General features: G+C 39.6%; 1 protein-coding gene across 1 annotated transcript; it reads left to right on the forward strand.

The window, feature by feature from the left end:
- Positions 1–739: 739 nt before the first annotated feature.
- On the forward strand, positions 740–15,386 carry LOC139745198 (monocarboxylate transporter 2-like). Its single transcript, XM_071655604.1, has 6 exons — positions 740–1,335; positions 1,667–1,955; positions 2,434–2,788; positions 8,365–8,590; positions 9,565–9,708; positions 10,445–15,386. Exons 1-6 carry the CDS (start codon positions 978–980, stop codon positions 10,819–10,821), a joined length of 1,749 nt encoding a protein of 582 aa, XP_071511705.1. The 5' UTR covers positions 740–977; the 3' UTR covers positions 10,822–15,386.
- Positions 15,387–20,428: the final 5,042 nt, after the last annotated feature.

A 20,428-nucleotide genomic window follows, 5' to 3' on the forward strand; every position in this document is an offset into this window, starting at 1 on the left:
CTGATGAGGTTACGCATGTAGACTTACGTCAAGAAATCGACTAAACTTTTATGATTATTGCAAGTCGCTATGAAATAGCAACATTTTTTTTTAAAACCAAACAAGTGATTCCAGAGAAGACCGAGAAGTCGGCTTCTTTTCGAAGTGCGTCATCTCTGCATTCATTATCGAGCTTTAAATCTGCGACGCGAACGCTAAGACGACGCTAATTAGGCCGAAAATGGTGTTCTGCACATGCGCGTAGCAGCTGTTGCCATTGTTCAACCCGGGAGGCTGCGTCGTCTTTTATAGCCTTTGCGTCACAGATCTAAATCTCGCTATTATAAAAATGTATGGCTTCAGGAGTAGCCCTTTGTCCACACGAAGATAGACATTGTGCAGCGTATACCAACTTAAATGAGTATAATGAAACTCTTATGAGTATTCTTTGCTCTCGAGATAGCATGACATGTCAGCAACTAGATGGATGTATACGATCGTTTATAAGAGAACTTGGAAGCGTACGCAACAAAGACATATTTTACTGTTCTTGTTTTGCATTCAACCTGAAAAGTACATTTCAGTCATAAACTCTTCTTTAGGTTTTCGATATTGTAATAAGACAATCGCGTGATTTTCTTCCACCTCTGGTTCGTCCTTCTATTGTCTCGTCAGTTGTGTGTTTTTATTTGTTTATTTTTTTCAACCGTATACAAACAAAGAAGGACAAAAATACACACGAATTACATGATTTATTAAATGCAAATGTCTTATTTTATGCATGTGCACATAAATCTTTCTTTAAAAGTGCCTTTCATTTTCACTTAGGTCTCATGCTGGATGTGTACCCTCCGTATGTTTATGTGCCTGCAAAGTTGCTCCGCTGAAAATGTCATCATTTCTTGCATCAGCCTGTAGTGTGGGCTTGGCTCAATCACGTCTGTACGTTTGTTCCTCTTGCCTTACAGCTGCACGACTAGATCACTGGGGCGAACAGCATGAACTCCGGAAGCAGCCGGATCGTCTACGAGTGTGTCTCCCAGCGGGACCTCTCGTCCATCTGGCCGGACGAATCGCCTCTGCGAGCCGCTCTCCGTTCGTCCCAGCAGAGCATCGGTCCCGGCACGCCGCAGCTCCATGTCGGCGAGGGATTCGACGAAGCCGTCAGAAGTCGCCGCGGGATCTCGCGTATGACATCACTGATGACGACACTATGGAAGAGCCCTCGGTACTACCGATGGCTTCTTACCATAGCCTCGTCGTTAATGTTTGCGTGCTTTATGGGGTTTTTCAACAGCTTTGGTGTCCTCTACATGTGCCTCAGAAGGGACCTGCAATCCTCGGCAACAGAAACAGGTGAATTGCGAAATGTTAAACCTAAGGAAGCAGTTGATGAGAGCTCGGCGTAATCGACAGCATCTGGGCCAAATTGACCTAAACTGGAAAGGCATTGCAGTGATTAGCTAATTTTCGATCTTCCATTAGCATTTCAGCGGTATAGCTAGTGCATGGGCCATCTCGACGGGCGTACGAGTGGAACACGCTCTTCGTGTCGTCACACGCCGATCGAGGGTGGGATTTAGGACGCAAATTACGGTAAATGAAATGTCCTCGCGTGTCCATTGTGTTTATGTCTCCAGATGTACAAAAGCGCCAATAACCGAATCCTTTGATTTTGTTCACACAGGTTGGGTAGCCTCTCTCGCTTGGGCCCTAGTTCTTTTGTCGCCACTTATCACCGCAATCTACCAAAGACTCGGACCTCGTTTAATCACCGTGGTCGGCGTCATTCTCTGCTTCGTCGGCCTCTTCGCATCGACGTACGTAGAAGAAGCATGGGTGCTCTTCATCACCATTGGTCTCTTGTTCGGCGTCGGCATCAACTTCGTGTTCGTCAGCACCATCAACGTCGTCATTGCCTACTTCGAAAGCCACGAGTGCGCCATGCCCACAACGCTGCCCGGCGTAGGAGCGACTATAGGTGAGTCATTGATAAGGTAGACCTATATAGCACCTGTATGGCACCTGTAGAGCCGTATAATTGAGGTGAAGACACAATCGTTGATTGTTAATCTGTCTGCAGTAACACAGTGACCTAGTCTACTGAACAACTTGAAGAATTGCAGAATTCGTGTTTCTCTCTAATTTTGCGTGTAATGAGGTTATCATGTCACCCCACCGTTACAAGAGTGTTACTTATAATAGTTATTTTGTTGGGTCTTACAGGGTGCTATAAATCTAGACCGTAGCAAACGATGTATCGTAATAGCTCCCTACGAAATCATACACAGGCAACTGTCCGCTATAACGCAGTTTCTCGGGACCGGCAGTTTTCTTTTGTTATATTTCGTTATAGCCAAACAATAAAGTGTATAAAGATAAATAGACAATAATGTTTGGACCTGAGTGTTTTTCTTTGTGTAACGAGAATTTCGTTATAACTGTGTTCGTTATTACGGGGGTACTTATCTTCTGCCCTGTAATGGAGATCGTCTTCGACCGCTTCGGCTGGAGGTCGTCTCTCCGCGTCATATCATCCGTCATCCTTGTCTGCGGCCTCGCCTGCAGCTCGCTCTACAGGCTGCCGCCCCTGCCCCCGCAGGACAGGTCGCCGGAAGCTACCCCTAATCCTGACGAGGACAGACTCAGGAAACTGCACGCCAAAGAACTCGCTCTGAGACGGAAGAAGGAGAAGCTGCGTAAATCCAAGGACAACTACAAGTTGCTCCTGAAGGACCCCATGCACTGGATCTTTGGTCTGGCGACGCTGATATCCAGCATGGTTCTCCTCTGCAACGCCATAAATCTGGTGAGTGATCCTGTGCTTGTCGTGTCTGTATTAAAATTCAGCCTTTATAAACGTAAATTATGACAGAAACGGAGAGAAACAGAACTTTAAACAAGATAACAGAAAGAGAATCACAATATAAACATGTGTGCTTTAAACCCGAACGAAATATAGCAGCTTTTATGTGGCAGTTATAGGTTTATTTCTTTTTTCCTCCACATATATACTGTGTCGCGGTTTGTTTTGCCTTTTTAGTTCTTCAATATGTATCTGACGTACACCTCAGTTTGCCGTTTTCCCAAACCTCTCGTGGTCAGAATAATTTACCTCTACATGAAGTTACACATAGACCATGTAGATTTTGTCACATGTGTTTCTTTCTTATTTCATTACGTTTGAATTTTGCCAATTTGCATGAGTCCCGCAGCAATGAATTGCCTCCCCCTAAAAGGGAATGATATTTATTTGATTGTCCCTATATGTTGATAATACTCAAGCTTTAATCGTTATCTTTCGGACCTTTCAAAGTAGAACGAGAGCGAGAGAGGAAAAAAAATTGTGTACGTCGATAGCAGATGTCCATTGAGGCATATCCAGGACAACATCAAGTGTAGTAGATATTCGACTTTGTCCCGCATCTGCCTAGCCATGCCTCTCTCTTATACATGCAGCCACTTAGAGTCTTCTGCAAGTGCGTGACCTGTTCGTGGCACACGAAATCGCTCCCCCAAGTGGAAGCACTACGTGCATTGACTTCCGGGTCAGGCTAATACTGTGGCCGATGGTTCCACCGTGATGGGCCCGGCGGTGATCGGAGTGTTAACGCGGCCCTGCAGTCTGGACCCGGGGACGTCCATTCTTGGGTGGCATTGGACCTAGACGGGCGTCTCACCCTGTCGGTCGAGGGTCGTGACCAGCCTGGATGAAGCTACTCTGGGGAGCTGCATTGCGAGATCCTTTCTCCGTTTAAGAAAAGGTGATGAAAAGACTGGGTTGTCGAAAAGAGGAGGGAGATAAAATGAGCCAATACCAACTGATAGATCTAAGCTCAAGCTTCAAGGAAGGGTATTATTTTATTCATTTATTTTTCCCAGTAGGGAACATCCTACAAGAAGGAATGTAGCACGATATGTACTCATCATGCTATTAGCAGAAACATCGCATTTTCAGTTTTACAGAGTAAAAAAAACAAAACAAAACACACACACCAAGAAGAAAATCAAAGCAGGCAAGGTGACATGACCTATACATGTTTGCGTGAAACACCATAAATTGAATGACGATCCAGAATGGGTCTTTCTTTCATCGTACCACACTTGAACACTAGCAAGGTGAGCCAAACCACTAGACGTGACACAGAGGTGCATAAAAACGCCATGCGAACTTGGTGAAACACACATTTTGAGTGCCATGCTCAGTCACACACAGTCATCCACACACAACACATGACTCACACAAGCACATGTCATGCATGCTTCAATTGGAGTCGTTCTTAGGCTGTTGCTTTCATTCGCTGGCTCTAGTAGGCATTTACACGTTTTCCGGCACCCAGGCCTTTCATCTGGTTTTCTTGAATGGATAAAGAATCCAGGAGGCCCCCAGATAGCTAATCCGCGATGACGAGGCACGCCGTTCTCCCGGCTTGTATGGATGAACTCAACCTCAACTAGCGACCCGGATGTGTGGAAAGCGAGGGAGAGAGAAAGGGAATGTGGTCGACTGGGAGAAATTAAATCAGCAGGGTTTACCGGACAGCGAATCTTGTTGTTCCGGGGAGTGTTCCAGCCGTAAGTTTGTTTTTCCCGTACAGGCAGCATCAGAACCTAACGAAATCGATATAATCTCAAGCTCATTTTTATTAGTGAAAGCACCAATGAGCACAAGAAAGCAGAAACAACGATCTCAAGCAAACAAACTTCTTCCAATCTTAATGACGTCTAGATGTGAATGCATGACATCCCACGTGTAGACCTCAATAATTGGAAGAGGTTTGTTCTCTTGGAAGCGATTGTCTTCCGTATCATCCATTTGAAGTCAACAGAACTCATGTAAAGATTACTGCTTACTGAAAAAAAGACAAATTTCTCCTCTTAGATCACACAGAGCAATGATTTTGACACACACCTAAAACCGATCCATCTGAAATGATGCCGGAGGTACTGAGATTCAGTATAAGCACTACTCCTTAGACATTGGCAATTGTTTTAATCATTTTGGCAAAAAACCCCCCCAAAAACTTACATTTTAATTATGATTTCTTGCAAGTTCTTGTCAAGCGTCTTCACATGGATGATTTTTCATTTTCCTTTTTGCGCAGTAAACCACACTTTTGAAAAAGAAGTGTGCAAGTAACCACTTTGGCATACACTATTTTCTCAAAGCACTTCACGAAGGAATTATATCTGATTGTTTGAGCTGAGTAATGCTCTTCCAGCATTCTGAACCAATCATTCTTGCAAATTCGCTCGCACCTGGAAAAAAAAACAGAAGAAAACGGCTCTTCACATGTTTGACATGAAGATGGAGATGCCTTGTAAGTCTTCTAGTTTCTCTAGGCTACGATTAAAAGAACTTCTCAAAGTTTGCCAAATTCAAAAGTAAATTGTGTCACAACCCAAGGAGGATACTGATGCTGCCTGTACCATGTAATTTTTGCCCACTTTCCTCTGTTTGGCGCCATTTTGGTGAGTATAAGGCGCCAGTAAAACAGTCTGGTTTGTTCCTCCATCACAGTTATGACAAAGAAAAACCTAACAAGAATTATTTTCTTCGTGTTACGAAAACGAAGATATGGTCTGCTTTACATAAATTAAAATCATGATTTATAGAGTGCAATTTGGATATATTTCAGAAGTGATAAACAAAACAACAAAATCGTTTCATAGCCTAAAAAATGCGTTACGCCATTATCTCGCAGGTAATTGGTGAAGGAAAGTTGTTTTTAGATGAACTGCTGTTTAATAGACATTTTGAGATGTTTGTGAAACGAATGCTAGCTGCATAAAGCTACCTGATTTTGATCATAATCTTATAAAGAGATCTCACTACCAAATTACTATCACCACTAATGCGTGACGTGCCAAGGACGCGTTCGTCCCATTGGCCAACTTTGCTTTAGATTCATGATTGAAGTACAGGCATGTGAAGTGAAAAAAAAAAACATTTTTCAAGAAACATAGTATGTGAGGAACAAAGCAGACTGGATTAACCCTCATTTGAAACAGCCATGTGTGCTGTATTTGCTCGTACGAACCAGTAATTTGCCAATCGCAATGTACAAGAAACAAGAAGAAGCCTGCCAAAAGTGTGTAATATGCATATAATACAAACTCTTTCTGCTTCAATTGTGTATAATTTATGCAGTAATTAGATGAACAGGCCAGTTCAAAGCCGTACGAAGTAGAAAGAAATCTATGATAATGAAGAGAAAAGAAGTATGAAGTTTTCTTGCTTGAAAACATTTGGTCAATTTTCTTCAAGCTGGAGACCATGAGAATGTTTCTGCAGTGAGAGCTAAAAGTGTACGTTCTCATTTTAATCATTAGTGTTTTCTGGCTTGCTCAGAATGGCAAGAAAATAGTCGAGCTTGCAAAGATTGGCACTTATTTGCCGTTCATAATCAGGCAGTGACGCTGTGCAGATGAATGAATTTAGCGTCTCCATTTCTTCATGTTTCTTACCGTGCGAGTGGCAATGTCGGTTCTACGCTATGGTTGGTTGCAGACATTTCATTCGTATCGTTTTACTTTCTATTTCACTCACTGCAAATTTCCAAATTGTTCCAAAATACGTACTAAAAAAAGCCCACAATTTGACAACCATTCCACATTAGCAGAGGTTGCTCCAAATGACCGCAGTCAGTTATCTAGATATCCTGGGGATTTCAAGATAAAGAGGGTCTTTTTTTACTTTTTTTTCTCTGATACATTCGACGACTCCATGGCTCTTTCAAAGCGACAGTCAGCGATATCGCCTCAACTTTGACGTCACTTTGAGACCTCCATCTTTCGATCTCGACGAACATCGATAGATCATCAATCGTATTTTTTTTTTTTAATGATCGTCATTTTTTTTTCCATTTCGTTTTCATAATGTTTTGCTCAGGATACATGCCATTAATGGCATCCCGTCTGGAAAATTCTTTTTTTTTTAATTCACTGAACCATTTTTAAATTCTTCCCTAGGTTTATGGCGAATATATGACAAAATGAGATGAGGAAAAGATATTATTTCTCGTGTTCAGTTTTTCCTGTTACTTGTTGCCTTCTGTTTTCATCTTTTTTTATTAAATATTCCTCATCTTTGTGGGAAAACTTATCATCGAATAACAAAAATCCAACATGATTTTTAAACCATTTTCATGGCGAGTGGCAAAATTTCATCAAATTAATAGATGCAGGAAATGAAAGATGTTTTAAACATCAAACAAAGTGTTTAAAATAGTTTCATTGATATGCAGACTTGTAAATGTCTTGTAATCAGCTCGCCACGTCTGCACGGCAATTTCTTTTCCCCCCGAAGCTGTTCCAGGAAATTTTGGGATATTATTACAACTTTAAACAACTGGAATGAAGTGAGATGACCGATGCGTGTTGTTATGTGACCTCTTGATTTTCATTTTGATATTCCGTCGACTTTTGTTCAGTAGCAGCAGAAACGAAGAATACACACAAGTCACGTGTAGTAGTGTCTATCGTCAAATCCAATGTATACCGAGAAGCATTTTGTTAAGAATCCATGTATCATGCTTTCCCAGAATATATTTGTAACATTGCGTTTGTGCCATGGATGCTTCAAATAAAATCAAACACCAATATACTCCCACTGTAAAGCTCATGTATGATGTTATTTTCTGCTCAAAAGAATAGATATCTACACCTCTTCATCGCATATTAGCATACATATACCGATGTGTAAATCTGAGACCTGTACCTCATGGTAAAGCATGGCTCGCATGATGTGTATGAATTTGCAATTTAATATGCAACCCATTTCTGTTGTGTGGTCTTTGTAAAGAAGACATGTCTTCTCCTAACTTGGATTGCACTTTTTCAGATTGCTGTCTTATTAAAAAGCCAAAAAATTAACCCAGTGCAGGATTTTTGACCAACATAAAAAAAAAGTCTCTTTAATTCCTTTTTACGAAAAAAAAGAAGAAGAGAGAGACAAAACAAACTTGATCATCAGATCTGATGGTCTTTCGGTTTTATAGTTGATAAGGAATTATGAAGTAATATGAAGGTAAGTAATATCTCAACTCCTAAAGGCAGGAAAAATTGCTCGGATTCAATTCATATTTTCAATCTTCATTTTTTTTCAATTTATGTATTCATTCTTTATCATGCCAGAAAAAAAAAATCACAATTAAATGGCATTAATGGTGACCCCTTGAGATTGGTATATTTTTTAGAATTATTTTAACACAAATTTAAAATCATTTTTCAGTAAATTCTGCCTTTATGTATAGTCACTTCCTTTAAGTTAACGCTCTCGTGACATGTAGCGTATCGCTCTAACAGGCGCTACGGCATGTGTGCCAGTGATGTGGGTATCTGACGGCAGCCATTTTCTTTTTCTTGCCTCCCTGTGTGCCGTAGGTGGAAATCATGACGCTGGCGGGGTACAGCAACGAGCGGTCGGCGCTGTACATGTCCATTTTGGGCTTCGTCGACACGGGGGCGCGTTTGGTCGTGGCGTTTGTCGGTGACCGGCTGCCCTGCTCCCGTATTCTCATCATCCCGGCTGTGTGTCTGGCCAACGCGGGGGTCACTTTCATGCTTACAGTTACGACACAGGCCGCAGCCATGATTACATACGTTACTGGTGCGTTGAAAGTGAAATATCATGCCTCCACTCCGTCTGCATTCAGAGCAGAGTCTATTTTCTTTTCACTCTAAAGTTGTTTACCCAAGTAGTAAATATGCCATTGTCTAAACTGCTCTTGTAAAGTTCTTTTGAATAAACATTACATGCACTGCAGTGCATAAACAAACTTATGTATGAAACTAGCCAGAGAGTCGTCAACATTTCATTCGCATTTTGTCAAGAGTGTCCATGCATCAGAAGTGCGAAAATTTCAGAGTATTCCTTGTCGACAAGCAAGGCCTTTTCATTGTCTTTTTTTTTTTTGGCGAAATGATCCGACCTGAAATCCCAAATCCCTGTCTGATCAAGAATTCTCAATATCGTATCTTTCCAATGAAGTTCTTGATATTATCACGCTATATCTTATATTACGTAGAAGAAAAAAAAATCCCGTTGGTCGTCCTCATTTCAGTTTTCCAAGATTTCGTCTACGAGGATCTGGTATTACACAGAAGAATGCAACAAAACCGCGTAAAGGTCCAATTAAAGAGCAAAATTCCTCTTGACACCATACCTGATGTTACATTCTGATGCAAAATCAAACCCGAAATGTTTAAGTAATCATTCAGATGCCATATAGCCCTAAATCTTCGATGTTCCTCTCAGCAGCGTTGAGTCAAACTTGATCGGCCATCTTGTAGGTAGAATCTCTTCAAGGACACACAGTACTAGTACATGTATACAACTACATGTTCAGTCGAACTTGTCTATAGCGGCCACCCCAGGGAGACGGAAAAAGTGGCCGTTATAGACAGGTGGCCCCTGTAGACAATGTCGTTAAGATGGCTTTTCTCTTTTGGGAATTGTGTTTAGTGGTCGCATGCGGCAGGTGGTCGCTGAAGATGGTGGTCGCTGTAGATGGTGGTCGCTATAAACAGGTTTGATTGTAATAGGCCTGTAATCACATCGATTGTATTCTTTAATCTCTGCAGTTGTAGGGATAGCCAGAGCTATCCTTTACTCGATCATCTACGCCGCGTCCGTGGAGACATTCGGACACGCCGTCCACCAGGAGTCCTTTGCCTTCATCCTGCTAATGACGGGTCTCGGCTGCCTGCTGGCCCCAATCATACCAGGTGAGTGTCGTCAACCTTGCGTCAGTCAAAACCACGTGGATTGATTTGCGAAAATCGAAGTAAATTCTCAGGCCGAAATCTTGAAAGAGGTTAAAAGTTACAGCGTCTGAGTTGCATATTGCGGAAGTTGTATCTTGTCCTCCAGTCCCAGTGTATTCGAATTGACTTTTCTGCACTTGACATCTTGTTCGCCTTTGAGAGGACCATTTTATGCTCAGAAAAATCAACCCACATGCCGTCAGATTTATCACACCTGTAGATGACTAATTCATTGTACTGTAATTATCTCAGAGATTTGGTTTTCCGCGGAAAAGACTGCGACTAACAACGGCGCAATAAGTTTTGCGTTAACGTCCATATAACGGACATGTCTCATTTCACTCTAAAATTTGGAAAATCATTGAAAATGGGAGTTTTTACGTCAAACTCATCATCCGCGTTCCAGATGTCTGTGAAACTGTTTTCGTTTGGCTTTCACTGCGTGGGTTAGGAGGAGAAGTAGATTTTTAATGTCGTCACGGCAGGTAAATGAACGTTGCTTTTCAAATGCATATTTTTTGAGCGATTAAGCAGAAACAAATGGACATGAGACGCTGTAAGGCAAGATAAAGCCCTGCTTGAAACCAAAAAGGCAAAAACCACACCATAATTATTGTTGCACAGGTATTATACGTTTTCACTCGGTATTGTATTGGTGTGACTGATGTTGTGTATCTTGTTACTCTGCCGTTCATAGGTCTCAGTTTTGACTTGACGGGGACGTACAAGTATGCCAACTACTGCTTCTCCGTGCTGTGGCTGGTGGCGTGTGCGAAATACCTGGCCGTGTATTTTATGAAGAACTACCGTAACAAGATGCAGTTCGCCGCCCAGACGCTGGAACAGTCCTCCGCCGCCGTCGCGGAAGAGGAAGGCTGCCTCGACGCCGAATCCGCGCGCGAGGCAAAACGCGAGGAGGCGGAAAGCTCGTCGGGGCATCCGCTAGGACAGGGCCCCGAGCCTCCGCCGTCGCCGCCGCCGTCGCCGCCGCCTCCAGAATACTCAGAGGTGTGGGCCTTTCCACCTAAAGAGCCACCAAAGTATGCAGTCATCGACAAGGTCACCGTCGTGTAGGAGTATCTCCATAACGAGTTTTGCAAGTAGGCCTACACGCGGCTTGTCTCACTGCGATGCTCCTGACCAAATCCTGCGTGGAACCGACCTTTTTTTTTCTTCTTCAGTTGAAAAAGTGCAATGTTATCAAAGCCAGCCTACTGCAGTCGTTTTTATTCATTAATTTATAATTTTTTAACACTATTTAGGTTGAGTGATGTCTGAATGAGTGTGTCTGTGGGACTATACCATGCATGGGGAAATGGAGCAGAGATACTATTCACATATCTCGTTTTGCGTCCCTGGGTTTTTTGTTTGTATGACCGTGCCTATTTTGTTTGTGTGCGCGTGCTAGAATATTGAGAAGATGTTGAGAAAGTATGTTACTCTGTGCGTGGTGGTAAATTCTAAATAGTGGTTTAATGTGACTGGAAGAATGTGTGGAGTAAATAAAGAGAATTCCTATTTATTACACGTCAATGGTGCCTAAAGCTATCGATTGCTATTTTTGTAACTTGTAACATCTCTTGCTCGCACAGTAAAAGGTATGAACAAAATTTATGAAATGTCAGAACGCCGATGTAGATTTGCAAAGACTGCTTACTGCTATTTATGCCAGAGTAACATCACAATAGTACTAATTATATTCCCTGGTATGAACTATGCACAACCTTACCTCGACGTGATAAAACGAACCTCAGACTACCAGATTTACCGCCAAAGCAAGCGTGCTTTCATGCACGGACATCATAGTCTTTTCACACGTCATGCGTCAGGCATACAGTACGGTCACGTGGGATCATATTAACCAATGAGAAAGTGAGTTTGGCAGCACGCATGACGAGCTGCATTTCTTCTGGTGAATATGACTTGCTTTGCTTTTCTCTGCACTTCGTCGTATGCCATGAGGTAAGGCACTGTTTTTTTTTTCCTGTGGCCTCATACTGCTTTTTTTTGGTGTCCATTTTTCCGAGGAGCCGATCCGAGAGTGACGTCATCCTCGTTGGAGTCGAAGTAAATGTTAATCAGATCGGAAAAGCTTCGAAACTGGTGTCGGGACTAGTGTCATTCCAATTCGTGTGTTTTGTTTAATCAATTGCATTGCGTATGCGAAATTAGTAGTGTGTGTCTGTCCGTGCATTGATATCAAATCACTTTGAATTTGATACGTTGTACATAATATGTCTCGTCTTGGCTACTTCAAGACGTCTCTTATCGTAATTGTGCAGGGCGTTCGGTTTACGACAGTTTGTATGATCGCAGGAAACGGGTATGGGTGTGAACCGATTAAAGTGCCAAGCTCTTTTCAGTGGTGCTCCTCAATTTCGCAGCACACAGTCTCCAAAACATGAGGATGGACATGATGGATGAGTCTTGCTGTGCTGTGCCGAGAGTATGTTCTCAAAAAAAAGAGAGAAGAAGATGAAGATGAAGATGAAGAAGCAGAAGAAGACGACGAAGAAGAAGTCATGAAGGAGTAAAGATGAATAAACAGAAAATCTAAGTGCCGTATGCAGAGGAATAGAATAACACTGTACGCTATAATCCCGAATTTGAGCGCGTTCCTGATCGCCTGTAAAGTCATTCGTGATGACTTAAAGTCTTGCAAGGGCCTTAGTGGAGGCTTTTCCCTAACCTATAAAAACGTTTTGTAATGTGGCTATATCATTCACTGGAAAGAATCGTCAAGAATGTCGAGACATTCAAATTTTCATTTCAGTTTTCTTTTTCAATCTAGATACATCCGCAAAGCAAGCTGCCCCACGACTGTCATGGGACTAGGTAGGGCAAAGAGATGAATTAAAGGGCAGTCTAACCTTAAATTGACTGACCTATTTTGGTGGCTCTTATGGCCATGGCGGGGAGGATGTGGTAATGAGTTCGATTTTTTTTTTCGATTTTTTGATGCCTTCATATTAGGACATTATTTTGTGTAATTTTGGATGAATTGGTTTCCATTGTGCAAATGGCAGTCATTTAGAATTAAGATTTTTCTTTATATTGCGTTTGTTCGTCGCATTTTTTAGTTACTTTCAGGGTTGATGCAGTTCTATGCTTGTACGTGTTTCTTTGATTTTCTTATGAATCTGTTATTATGAACATCCAATGTTTCAGTCTTGTTTGTATCACTGTGTTGATTTTTTGAACTTGATTTTTTGAACTAAGCATTTATTTGCCATAGAACGACACACGGGCAAATTAAAAGCACGCATGTACAGTTTGATGGACATGTGTAGCAGTATACGCAAACCGTATGTCTCATCACCACTATTTTTTTTTAAAGTGAAGTTAGGCTAACAGGAAAAGCCAGGAAACCCGGGGAATTCCGGAAAGGGGGGCCTCAAGACACCCCTGCTCTTCTGGGGTTAATACCCAACGCTAATGCCCTCCGAGGATCGGGCGTCACGGGGATATGGTTTATCCAGGTCCAAAACTTGCCAGTGTGAGACTTGTACATGTATTTCACTACTCTCACTCTCTAAACTAAATTAGGTTTTAGTGGTTTTAAGGCTCTGTTCAACAGTCTGCAATAAGTAAACAGACCGGTGTAATCAGCATGCTTATAAAATGTAATGTTTGTTGCCTAGCAATACTCTTTGTTTCCCATTAAGGTAAACAATTATCTGATGTAATATTTTTCTTTTGTTTGTCTGAGAACGCTGTCATCGATCTTTGTTTAAATGCACCAAAAGTGCATACAGTGTAACGTGTGCCTATGTTTATTTATTGGTTTGTTTCGGTGGTTTTATGGGGAAAACCATTTCAAAGTCAATTTTTGAACAATCTTCTTACTATGATTCTTTGGGGATGTTCGCAAGTATAGTCTGTATGTGGATAGAATGGAGAAAAATTGAGTTATCTTGTCAGAATTCCTGAGTAGGTTTACATGATGAATGCATATGAACACGATAAATGATAAGATTATGAATTATTAGCGCCTATTTTCAATTTTTTAAACATTGTACAGATACCTGGTATAGTACCATATTTATAGTTTAATCAGAAAAGAGGGAGCGTAGTATCTTTTCAGAAGGGTATCGAAATTGATAAGTAATGAATTGCATGAAATGTATGAAAGGTCAAAGTTCAAGATTAGAGGTCATAGACACTTAGATTAAGATTCCCCCCCCCCCCCCAATGATGTGAGCTATATAGGAAAGTTAAATGCTGATGTACCTTGAAATATGACGGAAAGAAACACTCTCTTTGAATAATCTCTGTCTGCAAGGGTTTCTAATGTTAATCCTTAGTTTGTGGTCGAGATTCAATAGGTTCATCAAACCGTTAGCAATGGTTAGTGGAGGTCCATGTCGAGCGCATGATAGGGATTCCATTACATGGCGAAATTATCCCAGTCGTATTGTTCAGATTTTTCATCGTTTACCAATGTTAACGTCTCAGCGCACCGATGGTACTTGTATTTTGCAGCTGTTTTGTGTTGTGATAAGCAAACAAGACAAGCAATACCATGTCCTCTAGACCTATACACTATACAGCTGCACCATTTTTTTTTCAAACTGATACTTGGGATTTGTCCTTTCTATTGATTTAATGTGTTAATCATATCGAATACAATTATAACTTAGAATGTCTCTAAAAGAACCTAAGTACAGGTGATTACTATTGAAGTAGTATATATGAAAAAGATCAAAAGATTTGTAATATTGATGTTGAGTGTAGAACATTATAGACCTGTAGAGTATGATAACTTCCCTTTAGGGTAGGAATCCATTAACATAATTATAGCCTGTTCATAGATGCAGTAAATGCGGCATGTAATGCCACCTCTGAGCCCAGTGGGGTCCCGACTTTTGGACTAACCCTCAAATATAGAAGTTCACTTCTTTATAGTGGGACTACACAGAGTGTAGCCTAGTGAGGCAAACGGACTCTGTCTGCATCTACCGTATAATGCCCACTATCAATGATCATACCAATGTTGTACTTATGATGATTATTAGCTGTTGCATTCGGTTATGTTATGGCTCGCACCACGCCTTAATGTTTTGTCCATTTTTACAAAATGATGCTCTATGATTGATAATGTTCACTGTGCTTGTAAGTCAACGTTTATTGCGCTCCGAATCCTTATCTTTGATTTGTTGTTGTTGTTGTTATGATGGAGTAATTTTCAGGTAATGCTGAATTTGCTTTGTGCGCAACATGAAGTTGCTGTTAAAAATGGACTTGCGTTCATTCTGAACGCGCATTTTGTATTTATCTTTTGCTTTGTGGTTTGTGTATTCGAACCAACCAGGGCCCTCTTTTATGAAGAGTTAAAATGGATTATAAAGTTGATTTTTATTATAAGTATATGACAGCCTGTGTGTTAGGGAAATTTAAAGTCGATTTAATCTTTTGATAAAACAGGGCCCTGTATAACTCATTTTGTGTGTATAAAAGAATTGCGCTTTTATCTGTGTTTATTTTTTACCGTTCTAATGAAAAACGCACTTCATTGTTTTGTCATGTTTAGTTTGCACACCAAGTGTCACCACATAAAATGTTATAACAGAATCTTGTCAGCACGATGAGAAAGTATTATCAATGACAGCTGTAAATAAAGATGATTATTATGAAAACCATCACAATGTGTTCATTTTCTCATCATTCAACACAGGCGAAATCCATCGATTTATGTGTACTTTATGCATTGTTGCCACAGTTCGTGCCTGTTTACCCACCGGTGTCTGACACTTGTGCACTCATATACAGTTTGAGTGAATGTGTGTTTTAGGATTACTCCAAAGTTTCGCCGTGCAGGATCCCAGACCTCAAGAAATGAGAGGTGTGTTTAGGGGGGTTTCATGAAGCTGTTCTTTCAGCAGCAACCACGTTCATGTACAGGTGTATATGCAAATCATTTGGTGCACAAGTCTTCACACAAGTCTTTAGCAAATTTTGTTTTATCATGCATGTGTTTGTATATATACAGTATATACACTGTATATATATATATATATATATATATATATATATATATATATGTATATATATATATATATGTATATATATACGTATATATACAGTGCGTATCGGAAAAAACGCAACAAGATTTGATTTCGAATTTGTGAAGATTGAGTTAACTTTACACCAAAGAGAGTAGCAACATCTTAAAACCACATACAGTATCTCATCTTTCAAATGATATCTTATTTATTCATACACGGTCATGGATGGCTGAGTAATCATTCTTTTTGGACAATGGGTCGAATTGGACTTGGGACCAAGTTTACACACTACAAGAATCGATGCACCTTATTAGAAATTAACTTAACACATTAATGGAATGATGAAATTTATAATCGCAACTTACGTTACCATTGTCTTCTTTTGGATATCTCTTTTTAACATTACATGCCATGCCCCTCAACATGGCCACCATTCCTTTCCACACAGAGATTAGCTCTTCTCTCCATCTCACGAACAGCCCTGCGAATCATTGGGGCTTGGTGGCGTAGACCTTCAAGCTCATCAGTGATTCTTTGTCTCAGAGTTGCAATGTCAGGTGAAGGGGTAATGAACACTTTGCTCTTGAGATAACCGAAAAGAAAAAAAGTCACAACAAGTCAGATCCGGAGATCGTGGTGGCCAGCCCACATCATGAAATAAGGCAATCACCCAATTTACAAATACCTCAGCCAATCTGTTTGTTACTGCAACTGGTCGATGGGCTGGTGCGCCATCCTGTGCCCACCATAGGCGTCTGAACACACCCTTTTAATTTGTTGCACAGGAAAATTTTCCATTAATTCAGGAATCACATGTTCATTTAAAATTTGGAAGTATCCATTTCCGTTCATGTAGTTTTCAAAGAAGGGCCCTCGGAGCAAACCGTTTCCATGAAGTCCAGCCGAGACATTCAGCTTTTCTCTATGAAAATCAACGTCATAGTTAAATGCAGAAACTGAAACTTGGTCCCAAGTCCAATTTGACCCATTGTCCAAAAAGAATGATTACTCAGCCATCCATGACCGTGTAAGAATAAATAAGATATCATTGGAAAGAGGAAATATGTGGCTTTAAGATGTTGCTACTCACTTTGGTGTAAAGTTAACACAATCTTCACAAATTTGAAATTAAATCTTGTGTTGTTGTTTTTTTTGATACGCACTGTGTTATATATAGGGAATACGTGATATTATTGAATACTATACAAGCCGTGCTTTTCAGCAGTTCCCTCCCTCCATTTCCAATATCTCTCTTTCGGAATTTACCATAAAACTTACAACATATATTTGTATCTCAGTTCACTTTAGTTTGTTTTTTATTACATTGTTGTACCGATATCTTGTCATTGGTGTCTTCAAAGTATAACGTTTCATTGTATATGTATATATATATATAGGCCTATATATATATATTTTTTTTTTTGGGGGGGGGGATATGAAATAAAAGCTTGAACTTGAAATGTCATTTTGTAAGCAAGTGGTACTTAGCACGTACTGGAGGCAAAAAGTACGGGGGATAAGCGTGGGGATAGGTGCAGATGGGTGAGGAGGGATAAGATCCCACATTCCCAAAACGATCATTTCAAACTCACCTCTTACCATACTGCACAGATCCATTAGCTATCGATAGCTACAACATTATATACGGCAAATATTTCAAAAAGTCTGTCCGAGCCGTGTCGCAATATTTCAACCACTTTTAAAACATATAAGACAAGGGGAATCCCTCTGCATGTCGGACGACGATGATAACCTTTACTGCAGTATTTTCACTCACCCAGATGTTGTCGTTCTGGTGTTTTGGTTTTTTTTTTCAGCGTAATTCTGTACGTTTTATGACACTGGGTTTTGATTATTATGTACAGTTTTCTCTTTTTTAGGTGTTATACACTTTGTAAACAGCGAAATCCACATGATATCTTGAAACAAAAAAGAAATAGTTGACATCTTCTGTAGGCGTTATCGCGATTGTATTTGAAATAGAAACGAATGATTGGAGGGAAGATTCAATTGATTTGATTTTATTTGATTTTATTGCTTCCTGCATGGGTACTGTGCACGTAGGCTCCTACACACATTGTTGGTAGCATATACATGAGTTGAGTTGAAATTATTTTGTTTACGTTGGATTTACAAAAATGTATGAGAGAAACAATGGATAACACAGAAGGGCTATAGAGTTAGTGTAGCTTGATTTGCTAGTAGCCACTTAAAATTAATAAAGTATAAAGAGAAAAATAAAGAGAAGAGTTACTTGCGTAAAGATATGACCGGAGAAAGGGGAGAAGGAATGGGGAGATTGTACTGCTTCATCAAATGTTTGCCTGTTGGACTTTGTCTGCACAAAGTTAGGCATATATCACCTGGATTACTGTACAGCAAAGCATGACTTGTCTCACTATCAAAAGTGCTGATTTGACAGTTTTGAATGCAACGGCATCAGTTGGTTTCATGGTTACACAAAAGATTGAGTGAATCAATTTTTTCAAGGAAGAATTTAACGTATAGTACACATACATTGACATTACATCACTGCAATCAATGAGTCAATTCAAATGGCAAATGACCAAACATTATATTTGTTTATATGATTTTGTTTTCATTTTTAACATTCTCAGAATTTTGAAGTGCATACAATGTGCTGATGAAATTGAGAATAGTTTTTGTTAGATCAAATTTCTTTAGAGGATCATTGATCTGCAGAGAGTAATTTGTTTTTAAAAGCTTTCTTACCCAAAAATAAACACAACAAACACATGGGCTTTATCTGTTTATATTCCGAAGGTCACAAGGAAGAAATTGCCAAATATGTAGTCATATAACTGTGTCGTATGGACTTCAGGACCATCACCATCATAGCTTTATGCAAGTAAAAATTGTCAGTGTATGCAATTTTTCACGTGAAATAACAAGACAAAAGAAGATAGCAACTGACTGTCATTTAAGCGAAACATAAAGAGCGAATTTACAAGAGAGTTACTATCATTTACCTTACGATATTTCAATATATTGAAATTTGGTAAAGGGTCATTTCATTTAATTTCATTAATCCATTTCATTGTATATATATGCCCAAAAGCAGGTAAATACAAGGAAAATACAATACACTATAAGAAAGAATGAAACAAAAATACAAACATTTACAAACATTTATAAACGAACATAATACATTTAGATTTTGAAGACCTGTTTCAAACCAAAATAGAAGAATGCTATTTTAACAATACATTAAAATAAATTAAACCTAACACCAGAAAACATTACTTCTAGTCACCAATTTATTTGTACAAAATTACCAAAATACACTACCAATAAATGTATTCATTCAATCCTCTCAAATTATTACACATCTATATTACACAAAAAAGGAGAAAAACTTTCCGATCAAAAAAGGGGAAAAAGCATACACATATTTAACAATACATAAAGAAACTCGACGTCGACATACACAGCCCGTCTATAGAGGCACGGGCTGTGCATGACATGTATGACACAAAATATTTTAATATACAAAGTACTACATAGTAACACAAAATCGGTACTATGTTGTACCAGAGTAAAATACTAAAAAGTGAAGGAATTCTTGCTTGAAGTTTTTGTTTTGTGTTTTTATCATAGCAGCTTATTGACAAACTGCCCCACGACCTTCTGATACAAACTGAACTCTAGCAATCAGGAGGTCGTAAGTTCGAATCTTGCCCGAGTATGTACGCCAATGATTTTGTTATGACAGCAGACGGCTACTACTAAACACTGATCGGATCAGTGCTTATTTACGATCAGTCAATTAGTTGCAATAAGGATGATATTTTGCTGCATAAGTACATACAGTTCAATTTCATTTCAATTTCAATTTTATTTTCGTATTTCTCGATGGAAAGTACATAGGTGACCCTGCACCTCAAAACAAACAAAAAGTGGCCAGACATGAATTTTTAGTTAAGACCATATTATGAAAGAGCAGACTTTAAGCTTTAATATGATGTATAACTCAAATCAAATGGACTCTCCTAACCTATCTAAATATTGGAAAGAAAGCACAAACTCAGGAAAAGGGTGAACTGAGAAAAGAGGCTCTGAAGTACAGTGTCTATTCAAGCGCTTAATCTTTACCAAACCGTGCTGGCTGTGAGATGATGGGACAAAAAAACAGGAAGTAAACCACAAGAGTAACAACAATGAAGGATTATCAGATTAAATTGAAATTAAGCTTGCCTCATTAACACATTCTGTCCATAATTAATGCCAACTTTCAAAGCAGTAGCACTATCCTTTCAAAAGTTATTAAGAGTTGAAAATGAAGAGTGTGGACAAGGTTTTTCAGAAATGAAAAAGGGATTCTAAAGACACACCTAATCACACTATTCTACCAAAAATGTTTGAGATAAACTGCTAAAAAAGCACACTTTCCTGAGCGTTTTATGTTACCAATATGTTACCAAATTTCAGCATAATGTAAAAGAAGACACGCTCTTTCAGAAAATATGAAAAAGTCAAGTTCGGCTAGGTTGACCCATTTCACTTATTTTCAGTCCTTACGCAAAATCAGTGTGTGCGACTTTGTGTTCGTTTTGAGGTGCACGGTCACATAGAATATAGCAAAATATAATAATACAGAAAGTCCAGCTTGGATATATACAAAATGAAATACAAACGTAAAGTGACTTTAAACACAA

Source organism: Diadema antillarum, unplaced genomic scaffold (assembly GCF_040938485.1).
Source record: "Diadema antillarum isolate AM-2024a unplaced genomic scaffold, OU_Dant_1.0 seq00001239_RagTag, whole genome shotgun sequence".
Taxonomy (NCBI): Eukaryota; Metazoa; Echinodermata; class Echinoidea; order Diadematoida; family Diadematidae; genus Diadema; species Diadema antillarum.

Coding starts and splice junctions, on each gene's coding strand:
- LOC139745198 (XM_071655604.1), top strand. CDS start 978: ATGAACTCCGGAAGCAGCCGGATCGTCTACGAGTGTGTCTCCCAGCGG. Junction 2,789..8,364: donor TCTGCAACGCCATAAATCTG/GTGAGTGATCCT, acceptor TGTGTGCCGTAG/GTGGAAATCATGACGCTGGC. Junction 8,591..9,564: donor CATGATTACATACGTTACTG/GTGCGTTGAAAG, acceptor TAATCTCTGCAG/TTGTAGGGATAGCCAGAGCT.